This window comes from Coturnix japonica, chromosome 11, assembly GCF_001577835.2.
Source record: "Coturnix japonica isolate 7356 chromosome 11, Coturnix japonica 2.1, whole genome shotgun sequence".
In the NCBI taxonomy this organism is placed as follows: domain Eukaryota; kingdom Metazoa; phylum Chordata; class Aves; order Galliformes; family Phasianidae; genus Coturnix; species Coturnix japonica.
Window position 1 is genome coordinate 14,245,916 of NC_029526.1, and position 18,819 is coordinate 14,264,734.

At 37.9% G+C, this 18,819-nt stretch overlaps 1 protein-coding gene across 2 annotated transcripts in view; it reads left to right on the forward strand.

Annotated features, from left to right (window-relative positions):
• CDH13 (cadherin 13) overlaps window positions 1-18,819 on the forward strand; it is a 386,189-nt gene that overhangs the window by 83,418 nt on the left and 283,952 nt on the right. For both annotated transcript variants that reach the window (XM_015874146.2, XM_015874147.2), the window contains exon 2: window positions 469-580. In XM_015874146.2, the coding sequence (XP_015729632.1) occupies window positions 469-580 (112 nt within the window). The remainder of the gene's footprint in view (window positions 1-468; window positions 581-18,819) is intronic.

The following is an 18,819-nucleotide window of genomic DNA, read 5'->3' on the forward strand; positions in this document are numbered from 1 at the left end:
TAATTCTTTCTGTAACTTTGTGAATGACATTTTAAAAACAAGGCTTATGGACCCTAATCATCATTTATTTGAATCAACTTTAAAGTCCTTAACTTAATCGTATATTTAAACTGAAATGGATTCAACTGTATTGGTAGAAGCAACCTAAAAGCATCCTATGACTTTATAAAGACCAATAATATCCTGTATCCATCATCTGGACTGAGAACTTAGCCATCACAGTTACTATATTTCTATATTTTGTGATCTCTTTGTCAGCCCACACATATATAAAAGCAAAATTTAACATAAAATATGTTCAGCAAGATTTGGAAAGAGAAGTATGATGAGATAGATATTTTGTTTTATGAACATGAAGCTCAGTGTTTTGTTTTATGAGCACAGAGACCAAATCCAGCATCATTCCCAGAAGCTTACATGATGAACGAGTGAGTGGATATTCAAAGTCAATTTCCTTTGTTTCCTCAGGTTCTGTTGCTTGCGTGTGCAGAAGATTTAGAATGCACCCCTGGATTCCAGCAAAAGGTTTTTTATATTGAACAGCCATTTGAATTCACAGAGGACCAGCCAATTCTGAACCGTATGTTATTTTCATATATTAGTCTTTTGCAGAAATCAGAATCGCTTATATGTTCGTATCACTCCTGCCATTTGTCAGAAAGCTTTTTATTGTACACAGGGAGTTGAATATTGCCACGATTCTGCCTGCGTTCCCCTGCAGTAGTGCTATATCTCTGGAGGTTTTACTTGGTTTCATGTATTAGAGATGGCAAAATACCATATACACATATATTTGGAACAATATGTGTATTGTCAAAACCTTAAATCATCCGCTTCTGAAAAAGTAAATTTCCTCTGAAATATTTATAGTATTTCCTATAATCTTGGAAATTGCTTGGGCTTGCCTGTGTACACTTCACTATTCATTCAGCTCTGCAAATCAGGTTTACAAGCTTCCTTCATAGCTAGGGTAAGTCCAAGCCTCTAGAAGAAATTTAGAGGAGACTAGATCAAGCTTGTGATCATCAGTGACAGCAAATTGTAACTACATGTATTGTACAAATGGAAAATTCAGTGATATTTCCAAAGACCAGGTGTAACTTGATAAAATCCATGCTGGTGTTGTATGCTTAAAGTATTAGCTAAAGGACATTTAATTCTCTTTCAGTCCTGGTGTTTGTTTACTCACATGTTTTAATAAGCAAGTGTTACAGTTTGTTCATTTATTTCTGTGACTTTGAGACTTCAGGAATGCAGACTCCAGGTTATTAGTACCTTATTCAGTGGTCAATGATCTTGAAAGAATAATAAAAAAAAAATAATTACAAGAAAATCAATATTAAGTGATGCAATTTTCATAACTCCCAAACGTGTTGGTGTTAACACATGATATATTTTACTAATACTTTCTTAGTTACGCTTGGTTGCTTGCTGTTAAACCATGAATACTTCTAGATATGCAGCATAGCTGCAAGCATGTAAATACAGTGTCTAGATACCACATGGTGGTGCATGGTCTGGTGAAGCCGATATGCAAAGCAATGTTACTCTGTAAACACATGCAATTCCCCTCTCAGTTACCTCCAGATATTATTACAACATACTGATATATGTGCACTGTTATGCTTGTTTGGATGAAGGCATAATATATTTGTAAAGAGTCTTTAAAGCACCAAAACAACTACAACAAAACAAATGCTAACAAACAATGCTACTCAGAGATATAAGAGGATTCAGTTTAGAACACAGATTTCAAACTTCCAGTTTCTGTAGGCAGTTTTGCTTCCTTTTAAATTCTTAATTTAATTCACAAGATTGTTTCCAGTCATTTATAAACTCACTTTGATTGGATTTAAGCATTTCTTTACTTGTTAAAAGTAGAAATTTGTGGCATGTGTTTGATAAGCATGCAGCACTGAAGGCCTATGCAAAGAAGGACAATAGTAATAAAAATAGCTTTTGTTATATTCTTTGGCTACTTCTGAACTTTGAGACTGTAACACATGTGGCCAGATTTGCTTTGTGCTTGTTTTACCAAATGTGTTAAGGACAAGTTGGTTAAGCCAGCATTGACTGGTGAGCTTTGTGATGATCCAGTAAACTGCACTGGTGGGAGAGTGGCACGTAAGACACCATCATTAATGTGAGGAGGAAGAAAGAACAGGAAGAGACCTAGAAATGCCTGGAAACTATCCTGGGAATTAAATTATTTTAATAAGCAGGCACTAAATTGGCCTAATACATAATGTTGAACAAAGGCAGACTGTCAATGCATGATTCTAGTTAATGCAATCACTTGTAAATAGTACGTCCTTCATGCAGCAGCATTAAACCTCTGCACAGTTTCTTCATTTTAGCTGTCAACAGAATTGATATTTTTAATTGTCTGTTTGAATACACTTTGCATGCTCTTGCATCTTTTTATACTCATTACCCAAGAGTGGTGTAATTTAGCAGTTGCATTGGAATGTGTGGCTTAGCAGGGCTATGCAAATTAATAGACCAAATATGCAAAGCAGGTCTGTAGCAGTGATTGCTTTTGTAGTCCTTGATAAGGCAGGGAGCTTCTTAATTCTTTTCTGAAGTGCTATAAAAGTCTTTCTCCTTTTTATTTTTCAATTTAAACAAGGACCTATTGTACATTCCATTGCTAGCATCATCCTAGCAATTAAATATAGGTTATGGCTCATTCTTATGCATCTACTACTTACAAATATGGCAGTGTTAATTATTTTATCCTTACCGGTAGGACGAGAAACTCAAAGGCAGGGTACACAATTTTCTCATTTATACAGTTTCTTATCAAAACTTACATATGCCTTGACCGTAACAAGTACAGCTGCTCAGTTGCGATGCTTGCCCACCTTCCTATTAATTTCACTCAGATCAGGTTGCAATTTGTTATCTTTTATCTCATTGTGCTAAGACTGAACTGCTTTTTATTGATTAATCATTGTGTCCCACTTAACAGCTATCTCCAGCCTTATCCACTCTTCAATTTTCTTAATTTCATTTGCTTAATTTTCTATGGATTTTTTCCCCCCACATTAGACTTCCTTCTGTCATTATCCCTCGTGTCTTCTACACACAGAAAATGAGGTATTGCTCACCTGTTTGTGATCTGCCCAGTTCTTTCCCCTGTGCAACTTTCTTAAAACCAGGTGGTCCCTCGTTATTCTGGGAGAGAGGATCTGTCCAGTTGCTCTCTAGAAATGCCATCAAATCTGTTTCCATAACTGTTGCTTCAGCAGGCAATGATATTATGTAGATCTGTAGTTTACACCTATGACCACCTTCTGTAATCAAATAGAGAAGACAGCAAAGATTCCTACATTCTTGATAAGATGGTATTTGACAGCATTTAATTGCAGACTTTACCTATCTGAAACATTTGTGGTCATCAAATCTTCTCATCAGCAATATTGTCTTTGGCAACGCTGACAGGTCACTGGTAGCGACGGTGCTCCGTCATGCCAGGCTGATAGAAAGTTCCTAATCAGACCCATCAAATGTGGAAATGTAATTGTGTTACATTAATCATGTTTATACTTAACATACATGAGTCTTGGCTTTTGGGGGTATTTTTAATTGACAATAAATCAAATAGTACACTTGAAAAATTGAGGCAATTAACATAAAGGCGTTAGGTGGTGTGCTGTGCATACTAAGCTGGGGAATACACTGTCAGTGATCTAAATGTCAAAACAAAAGAAGCTTTGACCCTTACTTGAAAAGCTTTAATTTGGATGTTAATTAATGGCTGACCTCTTCTGTCTCTTACGTGATAGATTGCATGTTTCAGAGCTTGGACTATTTCAAGACCAGGGCTTTGTCTGTTTGAATTTGAGAGCTTTTTTTATTCTGTAGATTTTAACTAAGACTCTCCTGCTCACCCATATTGAAACTCTTTGTTTACTCATATGATGTGAAATTTATTAGCCTGCTTATCATTAATACTTAAAGGTAATTCTGCTGTTTAGCAAGGTTGAAGCCTTCAAGATTTTCTTTGCTTCAGTAGAATAAAGCTTGTGGAAAGATCTAAGCTAAAGCGTCGGGAGTGTACACGAATCATACTGCTGATCACACTCACATCACATCATTTCCTGCTGGCTCTCAGACAGGTAGATGAGGGCCATGTGAGACCCGTGGTTTATCACATCCACTATTCCCACCAATTACCATGCCCTCTGACTTTACAGATGGCCTATTTATGCAACTGGTTCATATTACTAATTTGACAGCTTCACTCTCTATTTTCTCTTATCCATAGAATTAATACATTTTTCATCTCTTCTGATTCACTTTTTTTCCCTGCGACTTGCATACAGCCACTGTAGCAGACTAACTCAGTATGCTGTAAAATGCCAAATTCTCCTTAACCTTTTGGCTCTTCATGCTGAATATGGCAGGTTTTAGGTAACCACAGACAAAGGTATCAGCTGTAGCTGGTAGGTTCTGAATTTAGGAGGGTAACAGTAGCAGATTACTTCACTTGAGATTAGATTTACATTTGTTTTCTGGAGACTTTCCAGGAACAATAATGGTTTGCAGATAATTCGTTTGGAAATTATGTGTAGGCTTTGGTTGACTGAAGTGTGCCAGCTGTTCTTCTAATAATCTAAATCAGTGACCAACTGCTCATTATTAGCAGGATGGGTCTGTTGCTTGGTGCAGTGCAAAACCTGTATTAGCAACGTTCCCAGGTGCTCTAATGGAAGACTTTTCATTTCCAGTTGGCATTTCCCAAACAAAAATCAGATTAACTGAACTATTACTCCCTAATTGAAGAACAGTGCAGGCCAAGAGGCAGCTTCTTTCAGGTATATTAATGTGTTGGAAGGCTAAAATCTTCATCTTTTAGGGTAATGTAGGCTTGTTGGTATAGGACAAACTCAACAAGCAAAGAGTCTGATGCAAACTGCTCACGAGTAACAACATTTAGCAGGGTGATCTTCCTGAGAAAATGTGGGTTAGAGGCAGGGCACAGCCTGGTGTTTCAGCCCCTTCCACATCACTCCATCAGGAGGAAGCTCTTTGGATCTGACAGATGTAGCACACATCTCTGCATGCTGAGTTCTTCTTTCCTTTCTGTTATTGAGTAGCTTTGTATTGTCACAGATTGCATTTCTGACAGCTTTTAATTCGAGGATCTGGGAAAGGCACCATTCAAAAGACAGCTAACCATTTCCATTGCGCTTCAAAGTTCAGTAGGGACATTTAGCAAGAATTAATGGAAGTAAATGAGGTTAAATCTTTCTTTAAACATAGAATCTCTGAGTTAATGATATCTTAAAGCATGCAAGTATTCTTGACAATAACTGCAAATGTAGTTCACAATTAATTTTTAGCTTTTAGTATTTCTCTCTTCTAATCCAAATAAAATTAGAACTTTATAAATGATTACACCCATGTTTTGACTCGCAGTTTTTCTTTCCTTTTGCTTACTTAAAGCAGCCTTTCCTGAACAGAGCAGTCTGTCTGCACACGTTGCCTGCTGTCTGCTTTAATGGATACATTTCCTTTTCACATAGCTTTCTTGTGGCATCTGATCTCGCTGTCTCTCTTTGAGAATAAGTAATGCTGGCAGTAAACTCATGACGTCTTTCAGAAATGTATTAGATTGAGTGCTTTTTTCTAGCTGCAGGCTGGCATTTCTGATTTTTGTCTTCTCTCTCAGTTCAGCTCATCCATCTGAACTTTTATTTTTCTCTAGAGGAGGGAAAGTAACTTTTTGTGGATTGGTTCTGAAAACCCTGATCATTTTGGATTGACTTCAGCACATTCGTATGCCTTTTACTGACCGGGTCTCAGTGGGCACACAAGTGCAGCTGTAGATAGTGGAGGAAGTTCATCCTGTGTTCTGTGTAATGCATATTTAATCAAATGTTTGTGTTATTTTTCTGACCCCTCCTCGAAATATACCAATGATGGAAAGCGGTAGAATTTGTTGAAAGGAAAAAATCACCTAAGAAAGTCTGACCAAAAGGGATTATCTTTAACAAACAATCTTAAGAATCCTTTTTTAAAGCGGAAATAAAACCAGGAGAACAGGGAATGAGCTAAAAGATGATGCCTATAGCAATCTGGGATGCTGCTGTCCAAACTAGCTTGGATCATTTCCTCTCTGAGAGTGGATGCTACCTGCTCTCTCTCAAGGCTGCAAAGAGAACTGAAGCAGAACTGAGGAGCTTTTAGAGAAAGCAGCACAAAGGAAGCAATACTGAAACAGCTCACAGGTAGTAGATAGCAACAGAAGAATCCTGCCCTAAAGTTGCAGTGAGCATCTGTGCATCTTTGGTATGCTTGCAAGCAAGCTCTGAAAATGAAGACTGAAACAATTGCTGCTGTAATTGATACATGGGACCGTTCTGTTACCATGAGTTCAGGTTTACTGAAGAGCAAATTGAAGTTCATTCTTTCATTTTTTGTCATCAACTGTGGCATGGACCTTTAAGTTGTCCTGTCTTGCAGTTTCTTTGCCAAAATTCTGCAGAGATTTTTAGAAAATGGATGCAGTCTTTTTTTAGTTTTTGCTACATTCTATAACTAGAATCTACTTATTTTCTACCTATCATGCTGACGAGATGCATTGCTTGTAGAATGCGTTCAGGCACGTGGATTTCATTTAACTTCTGCGTGGCAGTGAAGTGGAGGCAACAGAAAATGCGTGCTGGTTTGCTAGAAAACCAAATTGCTTGGTTTACATGTAGGACTCCTGCAGGCTTTATTTAGCTGGAATTTTAATTACAGTGCCAGCTCTCAACTCCTACAGTAAAACAGTGGGGAGACCACTATAATTTGACCTCTATAAAACATTAATGCCAACCTAGGCAAAAAATATAGCATTAACTGTAAAGATTAAATACAGTGGGAGGCAGAAATCAAAGAAATGTAAGGAAAAAAACCCATTAGAATGCACCAGTGTGAACAGCAATGCAGTGTTGGTTTGTTTGGTTTCCTGCATTCAACTTCTGATCTTCATAAGAAGACGCTGCATAGTTGTCTGAAAAGTGTGTTTGGAATTTCACCATACCTTGGGGACTGCAGTTCTGCTGCCAGGCTCAGAATGAAGCATGTTTTATATATCATAAAACAGGTAACTTGGTACTGACCTCTGCAAAAGAAAGTCCAGCTGTATACAGCACCATAAATAGTCACTAATGTGCACGTATTTCAAGTTAATTCTGGATAAAACAGTCCATGAGTTGTGGTGTGACAGCTCACCATAATTTGTAGCTTCAGCACCATGGAAAGGTGCTTACACATGTTTTCCAAGTCTCCCATTGTCTTTAATAGTATTCAAAGCATTGTTCAACTTCTTTCACTGAAATTGAATTGAAACTGTAAATGTAAGAATACTTGAAATTAGAGCATAATGTTTTTTCTCTAATGTTCCATTATAAACAACAATATCTGAAGATGCTTCAATGCCGAGATTAGAAGTTGCTTTTATGTGACTTAAAATATTTGCTTTCCATACCTTTAACACCTGTATGTTTGCTGTCTGCTTGGCAGCCCAATTAAAGAACTTACTACTTCTGATTCCTGAAAATACATTTTGTTTCATGGGAAATTCTCTACTATTACCTATCTATCAATGCAGCCAATGTTCTCTCCTGCAATTAATAAGAAAATGCTGCGCTCCAAATGTTCTGTAACATTTGTTCTTTCCTTTGAGAAGTATCTGAGATCCCATACAGGTAGGCAGAGGCTTTGTGGTATGATAGAATAACAGCTTCTGTCAACTGTAAATCAAAATAAGAAACTTTATTAAAAATGAAATTACTACTTCTGACATATTTATTCTTTGAGACGTTCTGTCCTTAATAGCTTCTCCAATAAAGTTAGAAGAACTGAAATATGGAAGCTTTAACACTTGCATAATAAATCTACTACTCTTAATGCTTCTGGAAATATTAGTCATTGGCTACTTACTACTGTTTTTATACGTCAGCATCATTTCCCAGAATTGTATGATACTAACTACAGTTAGCGCTGATAATTAATTGAAATGAAATTACTTGTAATTGAACAAGTGCTGGACACAAATGACTTAACTCTTTGAGACAGGAGGGAGTGGCTATGAGATGCTTGGGGTGGTGGCATGCATGAAGCCAACTGTAGATGGGATGTGAACAGGTAGAGCTATGAACAGGTGAGGACGGCACTGTGTGCCCATCCTGTGGTTCTGTATGACCTACTTGTGATGGTATTCAAGATCTTAGGCAGCCATGTAGTACTTATATAGGATCTCCTGAGGAGTAGAGTATTTATTAGGATTGATATGTGCCATGGAGCCAGGAGAATGAAACCTTTTAGCTGTACACATATGTCCTTCTTTACCCTTCTCTTTGCTCTTCCTTCTGTTGAAACTGTTATACTTTAAATGGATTAATTGTGTGTGGATTAAACGAAAGAGTGACCGCATAGCATGATAGTTTGCCATATGAGGGGAGATTGCTGTTTCAGTCCTTGCTCTCCTGAGTGCTTATGCTTTTTTAATGCTTTTTAAAGAGATAACATTAAAACCATGAGCAGCGTTAGTGATTTTAAAATAAGTATTTTTATAGATATTTTAATATTTAGGAGACTGGAACCTGCTTGTGTGCAGGAGAATATTCATGTGAAATGATTTCAAACAGTGGAAATATTTAAACATCAGTTTCAGCAAGCAGAGAAAAAGCTCCTTTAGATTTTCTCAGATTTTCAAGCCGCATATTAGAGCATCATTGCTGTGATTTTGAATTTTGTTTTTCCTGAAATGATTTACTAGATAGAACTGAAATGGCTTGAACAAAATGGGCTGACGTAGATTGCTAGTTAGGAGAGTCTTGTGGAAGTGTGCTCCAGTAGCTTTGGGCGAGGGGAGCAGCTGAACTGGAGCCTGTCCAGATCCTGGTGAATACTGGAGCTACTGGCTGCTTGGAGAACATCAGCCACTCTTTGACCTTGAAATTTTATAGTTCTAGAACTTTTCTTCCTTGTTTTTCCTTTCTTTATCCTTTCCTCTTTCCTTTTTTCTTCCTTTCTGTTTCTTTTTGGCAAGAAAAATGACTTTTCTTTTGAGTTCAGTTCTGGTGGAACACTCCCTCAATACCTCCTGCTTGGCAGCTGAATCAAAAATAAATTATTTGCATGGCTCTAATGGTGTCAGTAAATTGATTTCCACAGACAACAAGGCTGCATTTCCTCTCTGGAATGCCCTACAGAGATCATTATTAGTGACAAATGACAATAGGAGTTTTACAGAGAAATTAATAACTTTGGTTTTGCTGTGAAATGAGAAAAGAAACAAGGATGCCCTTGAAAGGTTCTGAGCATCCTTTCCATTGTGCGTCATCTGCTGCTCGTTCATTAATAGACTATAGGAAAGCCATCTGGCATATTGTGTTAAAAGCAGTTTTTCTCAGAGAAGCAAAGGATCTTCAGGCCTACCATCTTGCAAGGCAGCAAGGCAAGTGAATGGTTGGTATTTCACACTGTGACTTCCACCCAAAGTGAATTTCCATGATATCAGGGAGTTTTGTAAGTGCTTCCTCTGCTGTATTTCAGAGGCTTCAAATGAGACAAGAATGGAAATATCTTCCCTACAAACTTACTGTTAACAGTTATCCAGCATGCATAATGTCATATAATTAAAGTTTATCTGGTGACATCATGCTGTTGAGATACTGATTAGTTGATACATGTTAATCAAAGGGTTATTCTGCCATCCAGTAATAACGTGCTATTCTTGTAGGTCACCAGATGTGGTTGTGAGCTTGGGCATGGAGTTGTGTAGTGAGATAGATGTAATACGCTAATGTGGCCCTCAAAGTTGTGAGTGTTATTTAAAATGTGACAAAATATTTTATCAAATATACCGCTTCACTTGGAATTTTTTGGTAGGTTCTCTCTTATATTTCTTACGTTAACCAAATCATTTTCTAATTGTAGTAGCAGGACAAACAAGTAATCCATGAAGAAAAGTTTTAGAAGCTCAGAAACATGTTTGTTTCTAATTAATTAAACTGAATTGAAAGTTATTTTTCTACCAACCTGCAACCAGAAAGGACATTTGCCAGATCTTCTACTTTCAAAATTGCACTCTGCTTAACGATAATGTTTAGTACTGAATGCAAATACACTGTTCTATGTTCTTCTCTTCCAAATTTGTGTTAAAAGAAATCTAATTAGAAGGATTACAGGAGCTGAAAAACTATATATATATATGTTTTCCAAAGATGGAAATATTTTTGGCTGTATTTTGATCTGAAGCATTCAATGCATTAGCAGAAAGCTCCTGTGGTAATACTCATGAAATCTTGCAGGAATTAGAAAAAGTGCTGAGCACTGATTTGTTGAGCGCCATTTGTAGCTGACTGCATGCAGTTTTGTTTTATTTTGTGGGAAGAAGAATCAATTTCAGATTAACTTTGACAGAGAAGTGTTCAGGTGTGTGAGTTAGCACTTACTTAGATATTTCTGCAAACCTCATGGGAAGATCAAGAGTTGGCAATGGATATTATCAGTAACAGCGCAAGTCTGTAAGCAAAGCTGTCAGACCAGGTAAAGAAATACTTCTTCACTTTGCATTGGAAAGCATCATGAAAAATTAAAATTTAAAGGAAAATTTATCTTGAGGGGTTTTAAGACCTTCTTCCCCTGACCCCTCTGCAAAATAGTGCTGTTAGTGCTCATACAGTGTAAGAGATTCCAGCTTGAAATCTGGAACAGGTCTTTTTTCGTATCTGAAACAGCATTCATGTGTTTGGTGTAAGTCAGTAGGCATGTCTGAAGCAATGAGGGGTTTCTTTCTTATTATCCAAAATCTTTGAGAGATATTAATAATGCTTTATAATAATCTTTCCACTATATTGAATTATGTATTGATTCTTCTTTTTACAGTAGCTTCACCGCAGAATTCCAGAAGGAAAATAGGCTTTTAGATGCCATCCTGAAACTCTTTACAATTTTGAATATACCATTACGTATAATTCTGTGAGGACCTAATCACACATCGTTTCATTTCAATGAAACAACTGTCATTGACTTTACTGAGAGCTGGCTGAGACTCAGATTGAGCTATTGCCTTGTTATTGAAAGTGTAATAAGCACTTTGATTCAATTTTCAGTCTCTTTTGTGGTTTTATTTTAGCCCTGCTATGCTTACAGTCCTGCTACAAACAGCAATATATGGGGAACTGCATTTTCTGACTACAGCTTTTAGGGAGGCAGTAATTTAAAACTATGAAATATTTTTAATTGAAAACTTTGTTGACTTTCCTTGTGAAAAGATAAAGCACTTAAAAGAAAAAAAGCACAAGAGCAAACAAACAAACAAACAAAAAACCAAAACGCCCAAAAACATGCTGAGTATGTCATTCATCTTTGTCAGTGTCAGTCTTGATCTCAGGAATATGAAGAACATGGAGTTACTGCAGGTTCTGTGCATTGCAGAGGAGGAATCTGCAAGGTGGGTTTGTGGGCTACATGGGCTCCATTGGCTGAAGTTCCAGAGGTTAACAGCTCTGCTACAAGCAGAGGTCTCCGATCATTGATTTTTAGAGGCTGCTGTTACAGAAAGTAAGAGTGACATTTAAGAGAGACAAAGCACCTTATTAAAGTTAATGTCTTTGATTTGTTTCGAATCATCTGTAATCCATGTGGACCTGTCATAATTTATACATTGCTTGGTCATGGCAGTAAGTTTAAAACTGTCATGTAATCTGCACTGATGCTTGTGCACAAGAGAAATTACACGTGAAGTTGGTGTCGTGGTATTTATTCCTTGTTGCTTAGAAGGTTACCCTCAGCTTAATTGGTGAGTCTCATTATTTATATTGCTAGGAAAAAATAAGGATTAAATATCAGGAGAGGAAGATAAGAGGTTTTGCTACATAAGATAAATACAAATCAATTTCTTTTTGTTTCTAGACATGATAAATGTGGCCAGTTTTTCCAGGCTTTCCCCCGCCCTCAACGTCCTGAACCTCCTGAGGATAATCTTAATAGGATAAAGTGGCCTTTGAAAGGCAATTAGTAAGATTCCTATGAACTGGTCCATGCACACGCCATGCTCAACACCCTTCTGATTAATGCTCATCTTAATTCCATTTCTTGGGATTTATTTACTCATTTCACATATAATGTATTTAATTCCTTTAATGGTGCTCTGTGATTTGAAAACACATTGCTGCATTCCAGCTTCACATAGAGCTGAACTTCTGCCTGGTTTTCTCCTCTGCTGGCCTGGAGCACATAAAAAAGATGTTGGTATAGTTATATAGCACCCTGAAAATGGTGCATCTGAAGACAGCTTGAATTGGGATCCCTCAGAATCAAAACGGTCAGCTCAGTAGTTAACATTTAGTGTCACAAGAGCATGATGCAGTGTCACAAGAGCATGATGCAGCAGCCATGTGTTGGCTGTGTCACAACGCGATGTTAACTTAGATCTGCTTTTCTTCTTTATTAATGTATGCTCCATGTGTTGTATCTATGAAAATGAATCATAATTCTGTTTTTCCAGAGAAAGAAATACCAGCATTTGTTGCTCCTTAACTGATTCCCGATTGTGGATTCGTTTTGAGATTCAGGAGCAGCCAGGATCCCGTTAAGTCTCTTCAACAGATACTATTACGATATATTTAATTAATAGTTCTCCTTTAGTGCTGTAGTTTCTCAGCTCAGGAAGACTGTACCTCTGGGAGCCTTTTGAACTCATTCCATGTGCTGAAACACCTTCAGTGAGCTGCGCTTCTTTTATGTTTATTTCAGTCTTTGGAAATGAGTGCAGCAGGGAAGTGCAGGTCTCTGCCACCCACCCGCCTCCCCCAGCTCAGGGGCTGCAAGCAGAGCCCACCTGCAGTCCAGGAACTAGCAAACAAACAGAGCTGAGCAGAAAGCTTTGGCAAACCGTGCTTCCCTCTTTTAAAATCAAATGAGCTGCAGAACCTGCCTTAAAACAGCCTCTCTGAGGGGAATGGAGAGAGGAGGTCCATTACTGAAATTGCATCCTATTTGCACCATAGATAGAAGCATTCTGTGGTTGGTAAATAATTCTAGCTGCTAGAAGTAATATGACCTCTGGGGCAGGGAATATTCTCCTACATCTGTTTTCAGTTACTGAGAATCTTGGTAGATCACTGCTGGAGATTAATGGAGATTAGTACATTTTCCAGCCTTTATAGCATTTTCTGAAATGTTTTAAATATTAAAATAATTCAATGCATCCTTGAAGGCTGCTGTTAGAGAGGCAGAGAGCTGATGTGGAAGGCACAGACAGTGACTGTGAACCCACGGTGCTAAAAGTGGCCTGAACAGACACGGGTCAGAGCTGAACTGCCTGGAGTTGTCACCACCTGCTATCCTACTCCTTTATGGTCTCTCTCGAGACCTTTGCAATGCTTTCCACCTGGACTTGCTTGTACTTAGCTGTTTTCTCTGTGTACTGATCTTTGGCTGTCAGCTAATTTACGGGCAGCGTTCAGGCAGCAGTGTGTATGCAGTGCGGGTGGAAGCCAGCAATTCACAGCGCCTTGTCCGTGCTGCTCCTTGATGCTCTACAGCTACATCTTACAGCAGTAAATTGAATGTGCCCGGGACTTCTCAGCAGCACTGGGGCCAGCTGGCACTGAGCTGCCTGCATTTGTACCATTAAGTTCTCTTACTTTGAAAACCAGGGGATTCCATGTGCTGTGATCCCTGGCCCCAGCACGCTCTCAAATCAGGCCTGAGTATATGTTGGAAGTGCATGTGATTGTGATGATAAGACCCTGGAAAAATCACTGCTTTTCCTCGTCCTCACTCATTGCACAGTGCGTGTAAGTCCTTCCCGTTAAGGCAATGAGTCTGCTGGCAAACTTATGCAAGTGCTTATGAGGGAAACATTATGTGAAATGCTGACAGGGAGTTTAGCTAACGATCTATTCAGCTCTGGGTGTCACACACAGATCACGAGACATTTACTGTCAATAATTAACTGGTTTGTACTTGGGGAGATATATTTTTTTTCAGTTCCTTTTTCTTTTTTGTACTTGCTTAATCCTACTTAGACGTCTTGATAAACATGGCTTTCTGCTCTGCACTTTGAGAAAGTTGCAGCTGCAAAGGTTCCTTGAGTTATGCCAATCATGTGCAGATGTTTCTTCTGAAAGCAGAAATTAAATAGACTTTCCTGATGACAATAAATCGCAGAAAAATGTTACATACACTCTTATCTCTAAAAAAAAGTCTGCTGTGGTCACAATGCATCAAATACTGCAAATACAATCATGACCTTTTAGAAGAAAGCACATTATGCTGTAGCTGTCTTCATATTATAACTGTGCAATACCGGTATACAAAAGTCAAGTTATTAAATAGTTGGGAGAAATGGACTGAAAATAATGTTTGCTTTTGTCTGGTATTGCTGTTTTGGTAAGTACATTATAATTTTTCTTTTTCCTTCCCCCATACTGAATCATTCTCCTCTTGAAATCTTAAAACAAAGAGATCAAGCATAAGGTAACATTTTAGAAAGTCAAATTCTCCCGTGTTCTGAAAAGTTGTATCAAAGTCTCAGTGACCATAAGCTGTTCTCCGAGAATAAGGAGGAGCTGAACTGCAAAACAAGATAAGCAAGATCCCCATCCAAGCTCCTCATGGCTTGATCTGAGAGTGTCTGCAATTCTTACCTTGATATAACTAGTTCTTCACACGGTCTCAGTGAGCCTTAATGCCAACCTAGACCATAGCTATTACAGTGGGGCTGAGGTGCACATGGTTCTCCACGCGTGGAAGCTGACCGGTTTCCATGCCTTGATGTGAATCCTGTTAAAAGCTTTTTGCAAAGCCAGTAGGAGGGTTGCCTTCCTAGCTGTGAGCAGGACTTAACTGTTTTCGTGTCATTTGCAACACGGCTCAGAGGCTGGGTAGGTAATGTCAGACTGTGTTGTGTTTGTGTAGGTAGTTGAGTTAAATAAACATCCCACACGTTGCCATGATTTTCCTGATTTCCTCCTGTATAAGCAGCTTGTCGGGAGCCTGTCAATCAGCTTCTACTTTTGTGTTACTAATTACAAAGAATCATTAAAATCTGACTCAAAAGAGGCTGGTATCAGGTAAGCCAAAGATTCTAAAGCATTTCTTGTCACCTCATGAGATAAAGGTTTCTCAGAAGGCCTTTCAACCTGGAGGATCAAAGAGCAGTTTGTTTGTAACATGTACCCATCCATGCTCTGGTTCCCTTTAATTGCTGTTCTTGTTGGCTGTCTGTTAGGAACAAAACCCACCAGTCCTTGCGGAAAGTGTAATCTTGTTTTGTGAGTAATAGATGATACCATGTGAAATTTACTGCTGAATATAACTCAGTGTTCAAAGACTTTGTTGTAAGTCATGCTGAGCACAAGCCTAGTTGGTCCGTGCTTGCAAGTAGGCAAGTGGAATGTCTAGCGTTCTTTACCTCCATTTGATGATTGAAGGAACAAAGTCAGCTTTCAAAATGTCCATTTGTTTTATGACTTCTGCCAGGAGTTTGCCACAATGGGCATCTGCAGGTTGGGTGATACAGACTCAAGGTCAGCAGAACTGAAGTTTTTTGTAAGACTTTTCAGTGTAAATTGCCACTTCATTTCAAATCGCATAAGAAACTGTTGATGTTGCTGTGATTTGAGGAAAAATTTGAGTCTTCAAGAATGTTTTTATCCATGTTGTCATAATTATCTGTCAGGATAAATCTGAATTATATTCTAAAACCTGACGTTGAGAGTGCTGGCCATTTCCAGGGAGAAAAATTATACTAAGTGAAGCTTATAGATGTTTTTATAGTCCAGAGGGTTTCTCCTAACCATGCTGCCTCTCCTGTGCACCTACTTAATTACTTAGTCATTAATCCTCATTCAGAATACTCAGTTACAGAAGTTATTACCGCATATTAGGAAATATTATTTTTATGTATACTGTAAACCTTTCAAGAATTACTTTCCACTCTAGAAGAACATCTGTCTTCCTCGTGCGGTGGGATGTTTATCACACTTATGAGGGTCTTGAACTGTACATCTTTAAATATGAGATTACAATCAGCTGCTGCTCCCAAAGAGCTTGTCAATAGTGTTAGTTTAAAAAATAATTTTAAAGAATAATATTAAAGGTTTTATTGGTAAACAATTTCATAAAGTATCCCTAAACTACTTATGTCTGCCAGATTATAGCCTGTATTTATTAAAATTAATGTTCCTTAATGGGCTTATTATAGCTGGAAAAATGTGGATAGGTGCAGTTAAGGTTGCCTAAGCATTTGTGTTCAACTCGTTAGTTTTCTTTACTTCTCAAGTTTGAGACATTTATTTTTTACCGAGATATTGTCTGTGGTTTGATTAAGTTTCATTTTATCTTAAAAAAATGAAAACTAGTAAGAGCAAAACATTCTTCAACTCTGAAAGGAAAACAGGTGTTTTTTGTTGGTTTTTTTTTTTTTTTATTTTTTTTAAATTTTCAGCAAAAGTAAAAATGCCCATTTTCTTCCTGTAAAAACAAATCTTCTGCAACATACAGTTCAACGAGCGTAGGAGGACAGCTGAAATTCAGTAACACGGCATTACTCATTGTTAAGAAATGTTTTTATTTGGGTGAAAGCTGGGTTTGATTTGGCAACTGTAGGAGACTTTGTTTAACTAAAACTGTATATTGTGTATGTGACTTGCTTTATTGTGCAGTATAGATAAAAACTTCTGCATACATCCAGGCTTAGGTGTAAACAGCTTGGTTTGTTTGCTTGTGGCATCAGGTGATGTCTGCCCCAAAATTGTGGGTTGTTAAAGTCTTTCAACAAAATAAGATTCCAGAATACTGGAGAGCTCTGCATATGAAATGTGGAGTAAATTCATGCAATTAGATACTCAAACTATGAAAGGTAGATTTACATGAAAACTCAGCTATTTTCCTTGTAAAAATATTCTGTTACTGCATAGTTTCAGCCTATTTGTCAGTGCAGCTTTCCTAGTTATATTTTATTTTGAGAGCTCAGTGAAATTAGCATCCATGAAATTAATTTATATCTTAGATGCCTTTCAGAAGGTTGTAGAAAAAATGCTGCCTTCATATTGCTGTGAAATCATTCTAAATAATTGTGCTAAATTGTATTAAAAAGCTCTAGGATAGATAAGACTGAGCAGAAGGATAAAGGTCATATATAATTTCTCCTCTGTGATTCAAGTGAGGCAATTTGACATTGCACAGTCAACTGAAAGGCATCTTTTTGCAATGGAATAGTTGGAGGCGAAATAGCATCTTCTTGACTGCTTTTTCTAAGTCATACTTAGAATAACAGTTTGTCTAGAGAGACTTCTGTCTCTCCTTCTACTAATTTATCTAGGGCATGGAGTGAAGGGTAATGAAATGCATTGCAACATACTGTAATATGTACTAATTAAGAGACAGAGAATACTTCTGAAATTGTTTCTGAAACAGATGTCAATGATTTGTTCCTGACTGGACCGCTGAGTCATGCAGTACTGCCATGCTGTTAGCTTTTTTGACATAGCATTTATGTATTTGTAGCTTTTCCAGCACATTTTAAAATGTGTTGTGATGAGTGCTGTAGGCTTTCACCTGGACTACTATGAAAAATGGCATATGAAACCAGTAGAGCAACCTGCATGGAAATGTGGAAGGAGAAAATGCAAGAAGACTTTGGCAAAATAAATGAGAAATCAAGCTGAAAAGTGGCACCACATCGACTAATTCTCTTGATAAATCATTCTTGTAAGAAGCATGAAGCTGCCTGCCCATGCGGCATTTCAAGCATAGTGGCAGAAATCACTCTAACATGATCCATTGCCAAGAGGGAATGGGTTGAGCATGCAAATAAATCCAAATCTCAAAGCAAAAAAAAAAAACTAACAATCTGTGTGCTTTGAGGTCACTGGGTTGCAAGACAACTGCCAAACTACAGCAGTGGTACTGCTGTGAGATCATGCAGTCATCCCATTCTGGAAGGGAAAGAAGGGGACACAAATGGCATATCCTTTTCCTTTGTCTCTGAAGGGAAGGAGTCAAGGAAACAACATTGTCTGGAATAACCTCAGATAGTTGGATTGGCTACCACGTTCTTAAGGTTATTTGCTTAGTGATTTTGGGAATAGATGAAAGCAGTTATAGCTTCTGCTATAGGGGAAGTCTATAGGTCAAGCTGAAGAGAAGAAAGAAACATGAGAAATGGCACATAGGAGAACTAAAAATACTCAGTTCAGAGTGACCTTTACAGGGGGCCATAACAATTTTACCATAATATGAATAAAAACAGCTGAAACATGCAGTAATTGAAGAAAGAAATTTCTGGTGGCGAAGAATGTGATTCTTTGATATCCCAGAAGTTCAAATGAATGTGCATCACGAAAGGATGCCAAACTTCCAACTCTCATTTCTGCAGCCAGATGACTGGTTCCAAAACCAACCTGCTGCCAGCCCGGACTGCAATTGCAAGGGCAGCCCAGCAACATGAGCAGGCAGAATTATAAGGAGAAACATCAAGAATGCATGGAAAAAGCATTCCAAGACCAGTGCATACAAAAAACATATTTACTTTGAAAAAGAAGGAAAGAAAGAAGTGGGAAAAATAAAAAGCCTAAGTAATGCTCCATGGCAAGCGAAGCTGGAAAATATCTAAGACTTAAATGAGAAATGCCTTTTATTTCAGAGTAACTGTAAGAGTAGTCAACTTTCTGGAGCGAAGAGCCTGTAATGATATATAAAGGATCCGATGGCTCATTAAACAGCATGGGATGCACAAAGACTTTAGTGAGATTTTCTAAGATATTTAAGGAGGAGAAGCAAATGTGATCTGGAGAAATTATGGAA